The sequence below is a fragment of the Lepisosteus oculatus genome, chromosome 9 (assembly GCF_040954835.1).
Source record: "Lepisosteus oculatus isolate fLepOcu1 chromosome 9, fLepOcu1.hap2, whole genome shotgun sequence".
Taxonomy (NCBI): domain Eukaryota; kingdom Metazoa; phylum Chordata; class Actinopteri; order Semionotiformes; family Lepisosteidae; genus Lepisosteus; species Lepisosteus oculatus.
Window position 1 is genome coordinate 5195322 of NC_090704.1, and position 18822 is coordinate 5214143.

An 18822-nucleotide genomic window follows, 5' to 3' on the forward strand; every position below is an offset into this window, starting at 1 on the left:
CTAACTGTGAAAAGCAAATTGCTGATACTTCTTTCCATTGGGTTTAATTCGTCCCCCGAAAATATAACATTGGAGAAAATCAGTTACCATCCAGTCAACAGCGATTATCATTATTACTTTTTCATGTGAGACATTATATTAGAAATTTACAGATGTCACAGACGATGAAATTATTGCCACGAACGCCAGCCATGTTAATTATGTGGTTATTTTACTTAAGAGGGTGCTTGAAACAATTTAGAAAATTTGAACAGTAAATCGATTGTTTGCTTCTATAACATGCCTCTTTTATTTCACATTCAGTCTCTTGGACCGGCCACTTTGTTGTTTTCTTTCAGCGCATGCAAATGCGGCAGGTTTAAAAACAAATCATTCATCGCCGCCAACACCGATCTTATTGTTTAAGACTTGTGGATAATAATAATACAAAAAATTGTTTAATAACACAGCATCCTAACCTTGGTTTCCTTTAACAGCCTTCGGCGCGCTCCTGCCACCTACTGGCCACTCGTAAGACCTCAACTCTCACGTCTCCACGGCCGTGTTTCTCAGTAGCTGAACTTTCACTTTGTTGCCGGTCACATGACAGGAGCAAACATGGCTGCTGCTGTAGGATGAGCGGTGGTGTTGTGAAAGCCGGCTGTTTTCAATCCCTTTGCATCCTTCTTAAATTCTTAAAGCTGCCGCCCGTTTACGGGTGGTTTGCGCACCGGGCTGCTTTTATGGTTGTCTGATACGAGTGAGCGTGGCAAGTTTGGTGACTTTTGGAGCCCTAATGCCTCGTACGCAGAGCCCGTAGTTATGGAAGAGGAGAAACAGAGCAATGGCAAAAGAGAAGTAGGTTTTTGTTTACAATCTGGGATTGCGGCTCGGCGCAGTGGCAGAATCCAGCGCAATCCGAGGTCTAATCGTTAACAAACAGTGTGGTAAAAATACGATTCCGGAGGGTCGTGCTCTAACTTTTATTTCTTGTCGCTTTTTTTTTTCTTCCCTCCCTCAGACATTTTTACGAGTGAGGGCAAACAGACAAACACGATTGAATGGTATGTACCGCTTTTATTTCTATTTTTACTCCATTCTGATTGACGTGCCGAACTTTTTCTGAAATCCTTAGCTGGGAAATTCAGGATTGACCGCGTTTTCTGCGCAATTAGCAGCGTAGTTCCTGTCGTGGGACCAGATGTTTTGCCTTTGCAACCTGTTTGTGTTGTGGTGGGCGACTCAGGGTGAACGTGTCTGGTTGAGTTGCTTATAAAAAAAAAAGTTGTATTCATTTACAATGTTTTTTCAATAATATGTTAATCAACCCCCCCCCTCCTTCCCAACACACACACCATATTTTCCAGAAGGCTTTTGAACTGTAGGTATTTGTTTTCTCCTAGGAACTGATTTGAATTTCGAATAAACACAAAAGGGAAACTTTCTTGATGAGCTAGTTCGGTTCATGTGCCTGACTTGTGCAAATAGGTGCATTACCTGCGCATATTGTGGAAATCCGACCACTGGAGGTTACAGTGTCCCATATTTGGATCTTTTTGCCCATCTTTTTGTCATTTACCAGTTCATTTCAAGTACTTTGCGACTAAGCACTGAATTGTGTGCTCGCCAGTGCAGATACTTCTTCCCATTCTTCAGTTGTGTATGATTGGGAACCTTACCTGTTCATATTGTAGCTCTACCCAGTTAAACCCTGCTTCCCACCCCCATGGTGATTCCAGTGTAGATTTAATTTACTTACAAGACTTTTAACTGGTTTTGCATCAGTATACTTTATTTGTATACATTAAAGTAAAAAAAAAAAACCCACTGGATGTACACATTCCAGTAAACTTCTTAAAGGACTTGTCTCGATTGCTGGATGTTGATCAGAAGTGGATTCTGTTGCAGAATCCCAGCTCCTTCGATGAGCCTTGCGCTTGAGCAGGGACGTTCCCAAAGTCTGCTGCCGAGTTCTGGTCGTCTTTCAGGGGAGACGGGAGAAGTCGGGATGGGTTACAGGTGGATTCGGTGCACGCGATTGGGGTCAGTTCCCAGCGCTCACCTGCAGGGGTCGCTGTTGCGGCGCCGAGGACGGGCCTGCCCTGTCTTTTAATGCGGGGTGTCAGATCTCCAGCAGCCAGCGCGCTCTGGTTTTGGCAAGCGATGGGAGTTTTTAAGCCCCGGCGTTCTGCGTGGAACAGCTTACTGAGTTAATTTGACGTGATCACACCTTTCAGCATTAATTAGCTGCACGGCTGTGCCTCTCTGGTGCCCTTTAGAATTAGACGTCCCCTCACACAGCCAGCGAGAGGCCCTCTTGTGTGTGCTTGCGGGTCACAAGATCTAATTAATTTGTAGCGATTGGAAGTGACGGGGCAGTGCCGAACAGAGGAGAGAAAAACAGGAATTAATTTGAAAATAAAACGCCCACACACACACGTACACAAAACAAGTGAAAGCAGGAGAGGCTGTATACTCCTTGTGTGCAGCCCTGCCTTCTTCGAACCTGAGAGGTATGGCATCACATCAGAAATTTGCCCTCCTGTGACAGGTGAAGAGGTTTTAAGCAGAATTAATATGGCATAACTAGGAAGACGTCTCGCCTGTTTTATTAGATATTTAGTAGACCTGTTGCAGGTTGGATTATTTTTAATCCTAGCATTCGCACAATCTGTGTGCACGTGTTGTAGGACACTCTTCTAATCTAGAGCCCTTGTTGGTACCCGAGGGGCCTGTGGCTGTTTCTGTGTGTACGTCAGTGTTTCTGTAGAATGCTGGCGAGTTGTGGCTCATCATCATCATCATCATCATCATCATCTCTAATGGCATGGGTTCATTGTCTGGGGCGTCGATGCTCTGAATGGCCATCCCACGCAGGGAGGGGGCAGTGGCGTGGCCGTGCTCCCGGCGGGTTTTCGCCCCAGCTCCCCTGGGCGCGTGTCGGCAGATGTCCGGGGGGGGTGGTCAGTGTGGCAGAGTGCTCATTCTCCCACGCCCTCCGTGATCGTGTACTGTCAAAGCAGAAACAGGCAGTCTTGCATTACCACCAGTCCTGGGGCTCGTCAGCTCAGTAGATCAACTATATGTCGTAAAAGGCATCGAAAAGGATATAAATATACGAATCAATGTCATAAAGGCCAAAATGCAGAGCGATCGAGACTCTTAAATTACAGAATATTTTTGTTTCAGGCTAGACCTTTATAACCACATCTGCTCAGAAAAATGTGCAGTGGCTTAAAGACTGCTGGTCAGAGGACTTTTCAGCATATTCCATCTTTATCTGATCCTGCAGTTTCAGTCCAAAAGGACGGTGCAGCATAATGCCTTAAATTTGTTGCTCGCAATTTTAACTTGTCCTCATATTAAACAATGGACGTATTTGTTGCATTAATCTGAAGCATTTACACGCTGAGATGAAGCCTTTTGAGTAAGATCCAGCTTGTTTATAGGAGTCTACGCTCCGTGTGCCCGTGTCAGCGAGAGACCCAGGTGGTGCTCCGGACTGCAGTCTGGCCTGTGCAGACGAGGTGTTACTGGGGTGGAGTGCAGCACTCTGGGCTTCCTGGACTCCCAGGTTAATCCACATTTGTCCAAGGAATCCCTTCTGCCCATCAATCATCAGTAATAGAGCAGCGATCAAAATGAAATGTCGAAATTATCCTCACAGCTGCCAGCATGGATGCGGTTTAGAGGCAGATCCCTGACCCTTCAGGATGGGAATTCATTAAAATTAGTTTAGGAAAAGGCTAAGTGAATGACAACTCCCTAGCTCCCAAGTAAATTCATTAGGCTGGTCTTACACTCTGAGAAAACCAAAGAAACATTGTTAAGCTCATCTGCTTACTTCTTAAATTGAAACATCAGTTTAGAATATAAAAGAGACTTTGAATTCATTTGGGTGGCACGGTGTTGAGCATTGCTGCATCGCGGCTCTGGGGTCCTGCATTCAATTCCTGGGGTGCTGTCTGTGTGGAGTCTGTATGTTCCTGTGCTTGTGTGGGTTTCCTTCCACAGTCCGAAGGATAAAGCGGACAAGAAACTGGATGGGTTGATGGATGCATGGGCTTGCTAGTAGTTATTTGTCATGTACTGCCCTGTAGCTTGATCTGGTCACATCTCAGAAGCTAAGCAAAGTTGGACTTGGTCAGGACCGAGATGGAGGTATCCAGAGAACACTGACAGCATCAGCCTGGTTGTGTTGGTGGACCAGTAGGTGGCACCATTCCCTCTGGACCAGAATTTTTCCAGACCCCTGCACCCCACCGCGGTGACCGAGGACACTGCTATAGGAGATGGCGCCCATATGATGATGCATTAAATCGAGGTCCTGCCTACGGGGTGGATGAATTGGCTCCACCACTACATGTGACGTGCTTTATAAATGCATATATTATTGAGGTGCCTTGCTTTGTATGAACTATTGTCTTATTACATGACAAGTGGCCCATTGTTCTACAACCACGTCTGTTGATTGCACTTGCATTGGGATTATAGGTTAGGATTATAGGAGCCCAGCATCTCTCCATACTTTTTAGTGCCGCGCCTACTGTTTTGGGTGGTTCTGGCTCCCTTTTCTTACTGCTATTACTTGCACCGCTTGCACCTAGACATCTAGAAGGGACGCTTTGGGTAAAAGCATCCACCCGATGAATACATGTAAATGTTGTTGCTGTGGCCGAGGCCAGCTGGAAGTGTTGTCAGGAAGAAGAGGCACAGTGAGCCAGGCCAGCCTTCATGGCAAAGTCTCTCTCCTGTTTTGCTGCTTTTCCCCGACATGGCGCCTTCACAAGCAGAGGATCTATTAACCCTTGACTTCTTGATATGTTAACAGTCGATGACCTCTGCTGGTGCAGGCGCTACGCCAGGGAAAGTGGCAAAACCATACCTTTACGGCCGCACAACGGAGCCCCCTTTGTCCCCTGCTGCCCGCGACATGGTAAGAACCATCTTCCGTAATACCTTCCCCGGATACCGGCGGATCCCAGCCTTGCCTTATTTCCGCCAAGCGGGGCGATGCCGGCGAAACAAAAGCTCAGACTTTCGGTGAAATCAAATGAAAGAGAGTTGTGTTCCCGCTGAGCTGCTCAGATAACTCTGATGCAGCGGTAACGGGGGGGGCATTTAATTCCAGTCAGTGCAGCGCAGTCGGAAGTTCTTAAATGTTCTCGATTTGCGTCCGCCCGCCGGCGTTCCCTTCCAGCCGAGAGAGCTTGCCCTTCCCGAGCTCCTGTGTGCTACTGCGGTTTCAAAAGGCAGTGACTTCGCTTGGCGTCCACACCGGTTTCCTCTCGGTGCAATAAAAGCCTTAGCTGGCTCTGTTAAAGCTCATGCCACCGTTAAGGTTTATTATCCTACATTCTGAATCTCAGTGATTTAAGGGGGGGGGGGGAAATCCTTGCCTTGCCTAATTAATCTGCCTTTTCTTTTTCTATTTAATGGAGCCTCTCTCAATTACCACCACTATTACCTGGCAGAGATTATCAGTAACAGTCCTCCACACTCAGAGTTATGGCGCCTCCTTCTCCTTGCTGGTCCCCTTGGCCCGTTCAGAATCGCAGCCACCTAAAAATTAATGTCCCTGCACGCAATTTGCAGTTAAGAAAAAGGGACAAAGACTTACGATGTAATAGGCGCTGTTCTGCTGTGTTAAATTTCTAATTATGTGTGTGGGGGAGTTGTAAAGGGAATGGGAGGTTTGTACAGCGAGATTGGCAGTCCATCCCGAACCATTTGTGAGAGAAGGGAATAAAAGAGGGAACAATTCCCAGGGATTCCCACAGAGGATGTCTGCAGTGCTGGAGAGCCGCCTCTCCCGTGCTCCGCTGTTCACACGAACCGCGGCCTCTCTCTGACGTGACGTCCATAAGATCGACTCTCTTCTCCCTCTTACAGACTGCTTTTAGCTCATTTCTCGTTGATGAATGAGCAAGCATTGATAATCTGGAATAGCCCGTAATGAGATTACTTGAATGTCATTATAAATAATACACTGCCGTGTTTGTCATTATCGGTGTGATTTTGGCTGGCATGCTCTTGCGCTGCACGGAAATCTTTTTTTGGAGCGTGTGGGGTGCATTCCAGAGTGCAAACAAAAGTCTGCCTTTGTCTAAATGGCAAACCTGTTAAAGGCCTCTGTAAGACAAGTTTTAACAGTCTTGAGTCCTTATAGTTGTGTAGCTTAGCAATGCAGTTTCCCATACAGTGAGATCCCAATACATTCCATCTCCTGCCCGTTTCTCTGCTGATTGCATGACATGTTCACATGAATATTCAAACCTTGCTGTGGAAAGGATCATTTTAGACTTCCGGTTATGGGATGATTCTTCAGGAATGTCGCCTTTGAGATCCTCATCTTTTAGAGCTTTGCAAGATGCAGCCCAGAATTATTGTTACTGTCGGACAGTTTCATGCAGTTGGAGCTGCTTGTACCTACATAAGTACATAAATTAGTTCAGGATTTGTGCAACATTAACACACTTGTAGAGTGATCTAGATAAAATTCAACGACCACTGTCAAAGTGATAGACTCTGAAGGTCAAAGATTTAATATGTGCTGGTGGGCACCCCTTTTTGTGTTTTAGAAATGTATATCAAGTGCTCGCTGCCTAGAGCCTCTGGCAAAACATGTGTATTCTGAGTTTCCTGTGTTCAGACCAATTCATTGACCCACATTAACTCAAGTGCAGTTTGAAACTAATTTGATGGATTGTAAATGCCAATACTGGTTTGCATCACTGCCATGCCATCCAGAAGAAACTGCTGGGAAGGAGCTGTGGCGACCAGTTACTGTACAGAGAATGAGGAACGGATAGACCCTGCTACACTCAGTGCTTCTCACAACCTCCTTTCACTTCCACATGGTCAAATTAGTGCCCATGTTCACAGAGTCTTATTCCTTATTCGCAAATCATTCTTTCATTCTTCAGTTACACAGAGCCACCAGCTGGCCAGGCACAGCACAGGAGGCACTTATAGACAGCTGCTTATTACAGCACTGTACAGTTTACTGCGCCATGTTTCACAGTAAAAGTCAGGTCACTGTATAGTACTGCACACAGGGCGCTGAAAGGTCTGCTGCGTTTAAAAATTTCACGCCATTCAATTGCTTGAAAACATTCCTTTTTATGTACATTTGTTTAAATGCAGTTATATAAAATGTGGGTTTTTTGCTGATGTGCATGTGCCCTAACCCTACTGTTGCATTATTTGCTTCTCTGCGTCTTTGCTAACTGCGGTGCTTTTCAGGAGCACACCAGTCATTACCAGGGGTTACAGGGGTAGTGTGGTGGGTGCAGGGAGGGCTGGTCGTTTAACAGTTTAAGGCCCCGTTTCCTTCACATGTCCAGTTACAGATCCTCAGATGTTGACTGGTCCTGTTCTAAAGTGCTTTTACTGAAAAACAAGGTTGCTTTTCAGATATTTGTGTCAGATGCCTGATAATAATCGCTCTCATTCTCTAGCCTGGGAGTGGGTCCGGGCATGTCGCTGGCACTGACTCTGTCCCTCCTCTCCTTGTGTCTCGGCAGCTCGGATCGGGAAGATGAAGCGCCGGAAGCCAGAGGATGGACAGGTATGTCCACTGTGCGGCACAGCGCTGGCAGGCACGGAGCTGGAGATGAGTAGGCATGTGGAACAGTGTCTGTTCAAGGTAGCATCAGGGCCGCCGTCTCCTCTCGCACGCCGCTGCCCTCTGGCTCTTCTCTCTAGGACTCTCCTGTCTCACTGGGCTCTAACGCCACGCCTTTGTTCTCCAGCGGTTTTATTCATTTGATCAATCTTGAGCTTTTGATCACTGAGCGCACTGTTAAGTGGGAGTGCATGATTGTATGGTTTGATTCCAGGACTCAACGGGGACAGAAGAAGGGGTGTGTTGCAAGCTCCTGCTGTCACAGACTAAATTCTACAGGTTGGGGGATTATAGAAATTCAAAAAAAGAAACCTCTATCCTCCTACGCTTCAGATTTTACCTCCTCTTCCTCTGTCCCAGTGAAGCAAGGTGTACAAAACGGGTCCGCTTTTTTCTGAAAACATTTTTGTGTGAAAACCAGCGTGATCTTTTTGTCTTGACGGGAACCCCCCATATATTACATTATATATTTATATTACAGTTAAACTCTTCTTGATCACTCGCTTGAGTTAGTGCAGCTCTAGGTCATAGGCTGATCAGCCTTTTCCACTCTTCTTGTTCTCGTTGTTATAGTGCGTTAGATAGTGTCCTAGTCTCCCTCTACCCTCTGGATCACTCGCTTGCAAGCTTCAAGCCAGGTGAACAGGCCCTCGGTTTGTCTTTTCTTACTGAGGACTTGCTAGTAAGCCCACGATGCACGTGAATGCAGACGGGCTGTGCATCATGCGCCCTTGCGGCGCTGTCCGTTGCACGTTCCTTTAAGACCACCGCCAGGGTGCGCGGGCCGACTGGACGTTTAACAGTCCCCCCCCCCCCCCCCCGAGCTGGCCAGCCGAGTCACTGCAGTGTTCCCCCCGCAGAGAGATGGCGCGTGCGGGGCGGAGGAGGACTCGGCGGAGATGGAGGGGGAGAACGGAAACCGCTTCGAGGAGTATGAGTGGTGTGGCCAGAAGAGGGTCCGCGCCACGTCCCTGCTGGAAGGGGGCTTCAGAGGTACGCCAGCCCGTCGCCGCTGTGGGATGTCGTGTGTTTGTGTGTTTGTGTGTTTGTGTGTTTGTGTGTTTGTGTGTTTGTGTGTTTGTGTGTTTGTGTGTTTGTGTGTGTGTGGAGAGGCGTGCGCGCATGCGGTGTGCGCGCTCCGTAATGGATGAACCGAAAGACCTCGTCCTGGGGTTTGTCATTCCATTTTGCAGCGTGCAAATGACTCTGGGGTAATAAACCGCCGCATTTCTATAGCCCTCTTCATGTGCAGCCCCAACCTGGGGGAAGCCTCTGTCTGCCGGAACTGGTGAAGAAAGAAATGACTCGATCGGTTGAGTTAAGGGGGAACTTTAGGGAGGTCAGTCTGTCCAGGCCCCGTGTGGCGGAGTTTAGCCAGGTCAGCAGGGTAAACACCACTACTCGAAAGAGCAGCACCACAAGGTCTTTAATGGCCACGTAGTTAGGAGCTCGGTTTAACGTCTCATCCGAAAGGCTATTGTTGGACCGTGTCCCCTGTTACCGGTTTAAGGCAGTGGCTTGGAATTACATTTGATCGTTTCTATAAGATGTTAAATGTTGTTTTTTTTTCCCCCCCAAAAGCGCCCCAAGCCCAAGTTGAAGTAGGGAGTTTTAAAAAAAGTAGAGCACATAGCTCATGTTAGGTAGAATCTTAGAAAAATGTGGAAATGACAAAATAAAAGCTTCAACTCGAGGTACTTTGATAAGTGATTTGTTACGTCCTGGTATCCTTCAGACCTGTGAAGTAGCTGTCGGTTGAAAATTGAAATGGAAAATTCTGAAGCAGCTGCGAAAGTGTATTTTAGCCCTGGCGTGTGGGACGCTCAGTTTTATGAATGGCTTGCTTTTGAGGCAGTGGAACAGCATAGATGTATTCTGATTCATGCCTTTACCTCCGTGTGGCTTCCTGGAGGTGGAAATTGAAAGTGCTCTAAAAGCACCACTCAGCAAGACCTCTGGCGCAGAAAATGTTGGCTTTCCTGGCCAACATCACTCCTTAAAAGAATGAAAGCAAAAACATATTTAGCTGTGCAGATCTCCAGATGAGCTGGGCAGAATGATGTGTAGTAGGAGAAAGGCGAGAGGAGAGAAAGGGCAATATTTGACCTCTGGGTTGCATTTCTCGGGGAATGTAATTTTAGCTGAGACCTGCCTTTGCTCTCTTGGGGCTGAGGGGGAACTATGATATGAACGATTGTCAAACAGAAGCCACCCCCCCACCCCGATCTGCTGAGTTAGGTTAAACACAGCAGGTTGGAGAGGTGAGACACTCATTTTAGTAGCATTAAGCAGCGTGTTGGTCTGTTGTCAGTACTTCTTTCCACTGGTAGGAAGGTGCTGATAATTCTCATTCTAAATTTCTGTGAGGTGAATCATGGCAAAAGAAGATCCGTTTAATGTTGATAAGGGAAAGGACCAAAAGAATCCGTTTCTCTTAAGATCCAAATATTGAAAGTAAGGTGATTAAAAGCCGAACATGAGTGCAGAGTTAAAGCACTTCTTAAAATCTCGTCAAATTGAAAGAGACCACTCTGTTTTACAGGGCTATAATATTCACCGTTTCTGTTTTTTGCTCAGGTAATAAAAAATGAAGGTGAATCTTTGAAGGTTGGGGAGGTGTGCTGGGTGGTTCCCGAAGAAGGCACAAGCACGAGATGAAAAGAAAAGAGATGATCTTTTCGGCTGTGGAGCCTTCTTCCGACTTTGTCTCTTTTCAGCGTGGAATAAACCTTTACCTGTTCCTTTGCAGTCTACGCATGCTGCTCACTCGAACAAGTACAAGATGCTGTGATTTGTAATGCAGATATATATAAGCATTTTAAAGGCGAGGGAGGATTGCTTGGTGTCCTCAGACAGACGAGTTCTCTTGAAAGTGGTGTCGGAGCACAGCGACGTTCAAGCACAAGCGCCCTTGAATTCTCCCTCGCGGCTTCGTGTCGGAGCTCCGGGATCGGGGGCCACAGGTGGCATCAGTGGAATAAGAATTCCCGCCTTTGTGTTCCCGATTCGTCTGCACCAGAGGAGGGAGTTGGCCAGAGAAACGCTTTCAACCCAGAAAAAGAAAAAGCCGGGGGTGGAGGATGGGGAAAAATCGAACTGGATCCGTTTCAGGCTCAGAAGCAGAGGCCTCTCATGTTTAAACGGCTTATCTTGCTCGCAAAAGGGGAACGCTCTTTAAATGGCCGCATGCGTGCGCGATATCGCCGGCGAGAGCTCTGGCTGCAACGATGGCATCGGGGATTGTTTGAAAGCCTTCCCCTTTGTAAAACCACTTCAAAGATGGCTCTTTCCTCCCCGAACTTCCAAATACCATCCCGATTCAGCCTTGACCTGTGCAGATGGGGCTAAGCAGATTAGATACACAAGCAGTGGGGGCACCGGCTTCGCTTGATTTTTGTGTTATATTTGGCTTTTATGGTTTTGTTACTATTCCGGACCACCTCCTCTCCTTCTTACTGCATCGCCGTTTCTCCCATGGATCAATCGGTGTATCGTTCTCGAGCGGGCAGGGCTGGTCCGGTAGCCGCGTTAGAAGTGGGAGCTCGGTGTGTGTGTGTGTGTGTGCGTGCGTGTGTGTGGCTGGGTGGCCGCCGTGAGGGTATTGATCCTGTCTCGGCTGACGGAAGGGAGTGGAGGGCCAGCGCCGCAGGGCCCAGCAGACTGCGAGCGCGTGCAGCAGCGTGCATAATGTGATTGAAAGGCAGTTAAAGTGGCGGTGACCTTTTCAGGGGAGATTAGATTGCCTGCCAAGACTGGTTAAAAGGAGTGATAGCGGTTGATCAGGAAAGCTAGCCAGACAACTTCAGAGGGTACCGTACTTGTGGGTGGCAGGAGAGGGGTGGGGGTACGATTGGAGTACACTCTGGAGAAAAGAGGGAGAGTGGGGGCGGCGGGGGGGAAGCCGGGAGATGAAACAGTAGTGTCTCCTAGCCATCGTCCCTGCTCCCCCTTTGCAATCTGTTCTTTGACAGACGCGCAGAGCTGCCCGGCTTCAAAGCCTCAGTGTTAGTTTGTAGCTTTTTAGGTAGAAATCCTGCCTTTCTTTGCAAACGTTGCTCTGCAATGTTAGATGGGCTTCTTGGCCGTCTGCGTGCCCCTGTTAGTGATGTCCTTGATCTCAGCAAGTTGCACAGTAATCCTCACAGACCAAACTGTTACCTAAACGAAAGTTCTTCCTTTTTAAATGCTGTGGACTTCTTTTCTTACTGTCCCATCACTTGCAGGAGTTGGATCACTTGGAAGGTATGAGTCATTTTATATCCGAAAAGCATGCCGTCTTTTAAAAGTTGTCTGCCGTTCCAACAGAAGACGGGTCATTGCTTTGAGAGAGTAATTAAGAGAACCAGTTTATTTTAATAAAATGAGAACCACGCAGGAAGGAATTCAGCCCAAAAGCAAAGAACCGAATGGCACTTCTTTGTTGGGAAGTATTTAAGATCCTTTCTAGACCCGGCTTGGGAGCACCGATATTCGTAACGAGTAGAAGAAAGCTCCCACTCTCCCTTCATCCATTAACACTTCTGCATTCCCAAGATTAGGACACAGAAGGATGGCGCAGAGAAGCTGCAGCCAGCTGCTGAATTCAGACAGGTCACTTCACAGGAGCTGTTATCATCATCATTTGTTGGGCTCCAGAGAACTCAGAAATGCACAAAGACAGCATTACATCACAGGCAGCCTGTGCTGGAGAACTCATTCCCGGTTGCGTTCGGTGCAAAGGCATTCCACTGCCCTTGTAGGGGACACCAGGAAGCAAATGTGTCTTTTTCCTTCCCCGTGCACGTGGATCTGTCTCCATCACTAGCCAGGCGTTGGCACACTTTATTGAGTGGCCTCCTGTGAGCGCCTAACTGCCTTTGACACACGCCAACTCCCTGCCTCCGCATCGGATAATTGCGTTGTCAACTGTTCAGGAAAGTGGCAGGTGACATTGCGCACCGATTGATTGGCTGATCATCAAGGCAGTGAGCCTGACAGCCATCCAATCAATAAAGTTTACACAAGGCACTGTGATTGCATCTGTAACTAATTCAACTTTGAATCTCCCACGGTGCCAGAACTATGCCCTCCACACCCCCCCATGACGCACCCTCTCCCAGGCACTTACTTCTTCCCCACTTTCCTCCTCCTCCTCTGCTCTGGCCCCTCCGTTCTGTGCACACACCCACCCCCACCAGCCAGGGTTTCATTTCTATTCAGGAAGCACTGCTGAGTGACAGGCCCCGGAAATCAATGGCTCCTTTTGCTGCGGTCTCACATCTGTGGACCCGCCATGCATGGCTAACTATCTGCGCTGACTCCCAAATCAATATTCTGATCAATTGATTAAATTAACAGTGATTTTCTTTCTGCTCACAGCCCACCAAGTCTCCTTGCACTAGGCCACCATTAGTGGTCAGAATATCTATTTATTTTTTCTTTATTCACATTTGCACTTCTTTTACATAATAATAAAATTTAAGCCTCATTAGCTGTTCATCACTTCAGCGCTGACCGTCCACCGCCCCTCCCCGTTCCCCTTCTGCCTGTTGCTGTTAACCTCAGGCTCCAGGGCCATCTGCGAGCACAGGCCTGAGCAGAAGCCTGCTGTTTCTCTCATCCCCTTCCCCGCTGGCAGTGAACAGTGCTTTCAGTATGTGGCGAAGCCCGTTTTTTTTAGCTTCCATTTTTTACGCCCGTGGCGCGATATTTTAGAATGGGGTCCTAGACTGGAAGTGATTGATACTTTAACAGATTTTATTTTCAAAACGCCAAATGCAGGCCAAAAAAAAAAATGCAGTTCTCTTTCACCGTCGCCCTTGGGGCTCATCCACTCCACGTTTCTACTGAAAGACCCCACAACGGAAAACGTGTGCCACAGGGTTTTGATTTAGTCAGCAGAAGTACCCCAACCCCGCGCTTAGCACCCCGGAGCTCCTGTGCCACAATGCTAGGGTCCGCTGAGGCCAGCAGAGGGAATGAGGAGGCCTTCCAGTGGAGAACTAGCAGCTCAAGAGTCGTTAGTACTTAAGAAGAAAACATTTTGTCAGACGATCTTTTTCAGAAAGAAAAGATCATTTTAGTCTCTTATTGTCAGGAGGGTTCGTGAGTGTGCGACTCGTACAGGAAAATCAGGTCTTTTTGGGGAGGGACAGGAGAGTCGGTTCTGCATTGTGAGCCTTCAGGTACTTCACATGTGAAGAAAGTAAAAATCGTGGAATGTAGCTTTTACATATTCCTTTCACAAGGTCCATATTTGAAACTGAAACTTCATTGATCTCAAGCAGGGGGAGAGGAATCCCTACCTGGTAAGATATCTTTGGAAGTGAGGCTGTGCCCCCACTGGTAGTGGATTGACGTACCGGAATCCTCATTAGGATAGGGAAACCAGGTTTTCACTCATGCAGGCATAAGAATGGGCTTGACTTTGTGCTTGTGTGTTTGGTTAGGGTCCCATGTGGAAGGCACTGTCTGGAATGTCCAGTTGTTTTTGCACTGAGGAGCTGTGAACAGCAAATGGGTGATTTATGTGGGCAGGCTATTGCTAACATATGTTCCTCACAGCCATAGGGACCAAATAAAACTTAAAAGGTCCATTTTATTTGATCACTAAAAACCATTGGTGCGTTGTAAAAGGTTTAGCATTTGTGGTCCGTTTTATCCTCTTCCTCAGGATAGAACCCTTTAACGCGTTCAGTTCTGAGAGGAATTGGTGGCGTTACACTTAGAGCGAGCAGTCTGGTTCCAGAATCTTGGCCAGTTACTGCCCTCCCTGCTCAAACACCAGGGCAGTCAGCACTGAGCCCTACTGCTTCATGACGGAACTGCAGGATCTGAGCCGCCAGAGGCGGCTGCTCATCTCCTCGGGTGCTGCGTTGCGCTCATCACTGCAGATTTCCCTGGAAAGAAGGACTTTTATTAATACATACAGTTTTTGGTGTCACATATCAAGTGTCTCAAATGGTTTGCTATTACAAAAATAAAATCTACTCCTAGTTTTTAGTTGTTTTTTTTTTTTAGCACCAAGCTGTTTTGACCTGACTTTCATGTAGTAGAAATGAACCTGTCGGCATTGTCCTGCAAGCAGCCCTTTAAATGATTCAAAGACTTCAGCCACTTTTTGTAAGATCAAGGATTTATCAAAGACTTATCACAGATTAGTAGGCTACCTGTAGTTTATAAAATTTGAATACTTGGGTGTTTTCTCTTGTGCTGTGTATACAGTAGCACTGCTAGTCATTGCAGAGTGCCTTCAAAGGTCCTTATCGCCGAGAGGCACTCTTGTAAAACACTATTCCTTGGTAATCCCCTGTAAGCAGTACTCCTCTGGATTTCTCCCTTAACGTAAATGGTTTCTTTTGGCATATGGTGCCATTCTACATTGCCTGCTGGTTTCTTCCCAGCTCCTGCTTGGGCTTTGTAGATACCGTTGTACTTGAAGTCGCTGCTTTGTCTGGAACTGTTGGGACTGCGGTTAGAGATTCTGATACTGGCGATGAAAGATCATTCCGAGCGATTTCAATACCCTGATCCCGGCATCGTCCGGGAACGCTTCCTGCACGGTTTGAAGCCGGCTGGAAATGCCAGGCCTTCAAGTCGGGCCAATTTATTGTGTGATACGCGTTTTGCACCTCGCACTTCCCCTGCTCCTTTAGAAGAGGACTGGCAAGCTGCCGCCTCTGTGTGCGTATCTAGGACACACTTCAAGCGTTACAAGGCAAGTCCTTAAGTAGAGCTGAAAGGCGCACTCAGATGGAATGGGGAGTTTGTCTCCTTTCTCATCACTGGGTTTATAGAGATGCCACTCAGTGGGCAGCCTGGAATTAGTTGTCACACTGTGTGTGACGGCTGCCTGACAGAACTGGGAACTGGGCTATTACTTTTGTTTTTCTTCAGCCAAGTAGCTGTTACGTGTGGGCTGAGCGTGGAAGGAGAGGAATGTGTCTGGGGAGACAGCGCTAAGGAGGATCAGGGAAGGGTGCCGGGAATGGGTGTCTGTGGTGGGGCAGGGCCACTGCTGCGCAGGTCCGGTAATCAATCCTGGCAGGGAAGGACACCCTGTGTGCTTCATGACTTTTTCCTCTCCTTCCTGCGTTGATTACTGCCGTCTTTTTGTGTTGGTACTCTTGGATGGCGCATGTCAATGAGTATAGCCGTAATAATAATATTAATAATAATTCCTTACACTTATATAGCTCTATTCTGGACACTTCACCCCAAAGCGTTTTACTGTTAATGGGGACTCTCCTCCACCATCACCAGTGTGTAGCCCGCACCTGGAGGATGCGATGGCAGCGAAAATGGGCCAGTCTGTTCACCCCACATCAGCTCTCAGGGGAGGAGAACTGAGCCAGTTCCGAGTTGGGGATTCTTAGGAGGTTGTGATTGGTAAAGGCCAGGGGGGAATTTGGCCGGGACACTGGGTGGCGCCCTTACACTTTTAAAGACATGCTTTGGAGGTTTTTAATGACCACGGGGAGTCGGGACCTCGGTTTTCGGTCTTCATCCAAGGGACAGAGCAGTGGGTGTCAGTTACCAGAACCTTCCTACGTGCGTCATTAGCAGGCGGCACATGCTTTGGATTCGATAGAAACACGAAACTGGTATTTTTCATGATGAGTAATATGGAATGTCTCTTCGTGAAAGGGGGGGGGGGTTCTCCTTACTGGTTTTGAATATACCACATGAAAAAAATTGAATGGTAAATGAGGTTAAATAGGTGTTGTCTTGTAGCTACGGCGTGCCCACTCCTCAACTCTGCTTCCTCCTCCTCCTCCTCCTCTCTCTCAGGCTCAGGCTTTGTGACGTGCAACAGTAAAGAAAACCACGACAGCGACGCAGACCTGGATGTCGATGGCGACGATACCTTGGAATACGGAAAAGCACAGTATCCTTGGCTTGCACACAGACGCACACGTGCTTCAGCTGGGGAGAGCCACACTTGGAAACAACCCGATCTGCACAAAGAAAGTGCCTTGCAATACAGACCTGGGCGAAAATGCCCTATAGCCGCTCGTTTTCGCAGCATAGAAAATCACCTGTAAGAGATTTGCTTTGCCAGCGTAGAGATCTGGAGGCGACAGATGGTTTTGTATTTCAACGTGTCAAGCTGATAAAAAAAAATCCTGTAGATAATTTCCTAGAGAAAATAATATTGCATAAAATGATCAGGTGAAGTATAATGCAGCACAAATCCAGAAAATGAACAATGCAAATACACTTTTTCATCCGCGTGCCACTTATCTAGTCAGGAAAAGCCTGTGTATTTCAGTGGAGATGGCTCGATTTATTCTTCCACAGTTGTGCCCTTTTCCTCGTTTCTTTTTCCTGAACGAGTTGTGCTCAGGTACACAGAAGCAGACATCATACCATGTTCAGGAGAGGAGCCAGGAGAAGCCAAAGAAAGGGAGGCACTGCGAGGAGCAGTTTTAAAGTACGTTCGAAAACCCTTGTCCAGCAAACAAATTGATTCCGGCTCTGTTGGATTGAGATGGGTGGGGTGGCCCAGACATTTGCCTTTGTGAAGCTCAAAAGAGGGAAATTTGTGATTTTTAGGATTTAAGAATTTATGTAGGCATGACCTTCAGGATTTAATTGTTTCATTCGCAACAGCTTGATGTTGTACAGTTAATCTTGTGTTTTTCCTCATAGTGGTGGCACACCCTCCAACAGAATAACACCAGAGTTCTCCAAATGGGCCAGCGACGGTGAGTACAGCAGACTCTGTGCCTTTGTCTATGTTGGTGTCAGACTGTTTGTTTGGAAACAGTACTAGGAAAGCACCTGTTAACATAGAGGTTTAAACTGGGACCTGGGAATGTCGAAAGAGAAATGTTCAGTTAGTCCAGAATGTGTGGATTCTACAGTTGGTTTAGATGTTTTTCACATTTGAGGCAAACTGTTACAACCAACACTCCTCCACTTCTGAGATTGTGAGGTGCCTGTGCAACAGAATAGTTTCAAATCCCCTTTAGAGAAATCTTTTTCATAAAACTGCCTAAGCCTTACTTTTTTAAATACCTGCTTTTTGATTCCAGATATAGCAGGAGTAACAGTAAATAATCTGCCGAGATTTATTTTTTAAAGAAAAAAAAAATTCTTTTCTAGTTCCTAATTCCTCTTTCACATAACCTAAATCACGCATATTTGTCAGTATACCTGCGATAGTGCAGCATGACTCCAGCTTCTCTATAAGATGTCTTTTGGCCTTTGACCTTTGGGGTGAGAGCTGGGCTCACCAGTGTTTTCCTGCTCCCTGCAGAAATGCCCTCGACGAGTAATGGGGAGAGCAGCAAGCAGGACGCCAGTACAGCCACTATGCAGAAGACATGTAAAAACAGTGACATTGAAAAGTAAGTGGGATCCATCTCGTACTCCAGTTCCTTCAGTCCTCGGTTCACAGGCCCACCGGTATCCTGCAGTCCCAGCTCCTCCAGCCAGGAGTCAGGACTTAAAAGTGTTACTCAGTTGCCCATGTGAGAGCAGTCCAGAAACTAATGAGTGAAGCTGAGATCATGTACAAACTTTATAAAAGTGTATTAGCTGAACATGCTTAGCATAAACTAATATTCCTTTGAAATATCTAGCTGCTGCCACAATCACTCTCATAAGTGATGTGCTGTACTGTATTTAGCCTTTTTTGTAGACTATTTTTTGTATTCTTAACAGTTTAATTTAATAAATGATGACTAAACCTTTAGCAGTGTGGAGGACAGTACTGGCTTGTTGGAAGAGATTTGCGTTCTTGCAGTATGGATGTGCTTGTCCACAGAGACCAGTTCTGTTTATTTCTCCCCTCCCAATGTGCTCTAAGAAGGTAGAGAATAAGCTATTTGGACTGATGTCGTCCAGAAATAAATTTAAATAACCTGTAAATGTAAAAGGGCAGCCCTCTCATTCCCTTATCTCCCTGCCCTCATCCATATTCCCAGACACCTGCTTGTATAAAACAATTTCCATCGCCGGGCTGAGGCAGAGCTCTTGCCTGCCTGCCCTGTGTGTTTGTGAGCGTGCCATTCTGCTAACTGAATGGGTAATTGGGGTCAGAGCAGTGTTAGCGCTGGAGAGGGGAGATGTGGTGGCGTTTTGTGCTTATTGCTTTACTGGTGCATGTCTGCAATAACACAGGGCTGCGCTGGTTCTTACCCGCTATTCATTTCTGTCTCGGCTCACACCCTTTTGCTTAAATAGATTTGTGACCAGCACCTGAATTGCAGCTTTCAGTGTCTCCACCAGCA

General features: G+C 47.0%; 1 protein-coding gene across 10 annotated transcripts in view; it reads left to right on the forward strand.

Annotated features, from left to right (window-relative positions):
• The window catches only part of rnf220a (ring finger protein 220a), a 174826-nt gene that overhangs the window by 135402 nt on the left and 20602 nt on the right, over positions 1 to 18822 (forward strand). For 2 of the 10 annotated variants that reach the window (XM_015355320.2, XM_015355323.2), the window contains exons 6-13: positions 1001 to 1043; positions 4811 to 4915; positions 7506 to 7627; positions 8467 to 8599; positions 16376 to 16472; positions 16932 to 17018; positions 17237 to 17292; positions 17847 to 17937. In XM_015355320.2, coding sequence (XP_015210806.2) covers positions 1001 to 1043; positions 4811 to 4915; positions 7506 to 7627; positions 8467 to 8599; positions 16376 to 16472; positions 16932 to 17018; positions 17237 to 17292; positions 17847 to 17937 — 734 coding nt within the window. Of the gene's footprint in view, positions 1 to 572; positions 838 to 1000; positions 1044 to 4810; positions 4916 to 7505; positions 7628 to 8466; positions 8600 to 16375; positions 16473 to 16931; positions 17019 to 17236; positions 17293 to 17846; positions 17938 to 18822 lie in introns of those variants that run through there. The other 8 variants (XM_069194041.1, XM_069194042.1, XM_015355322.2 and 5 more) reach the window with 5 other exon arrangements.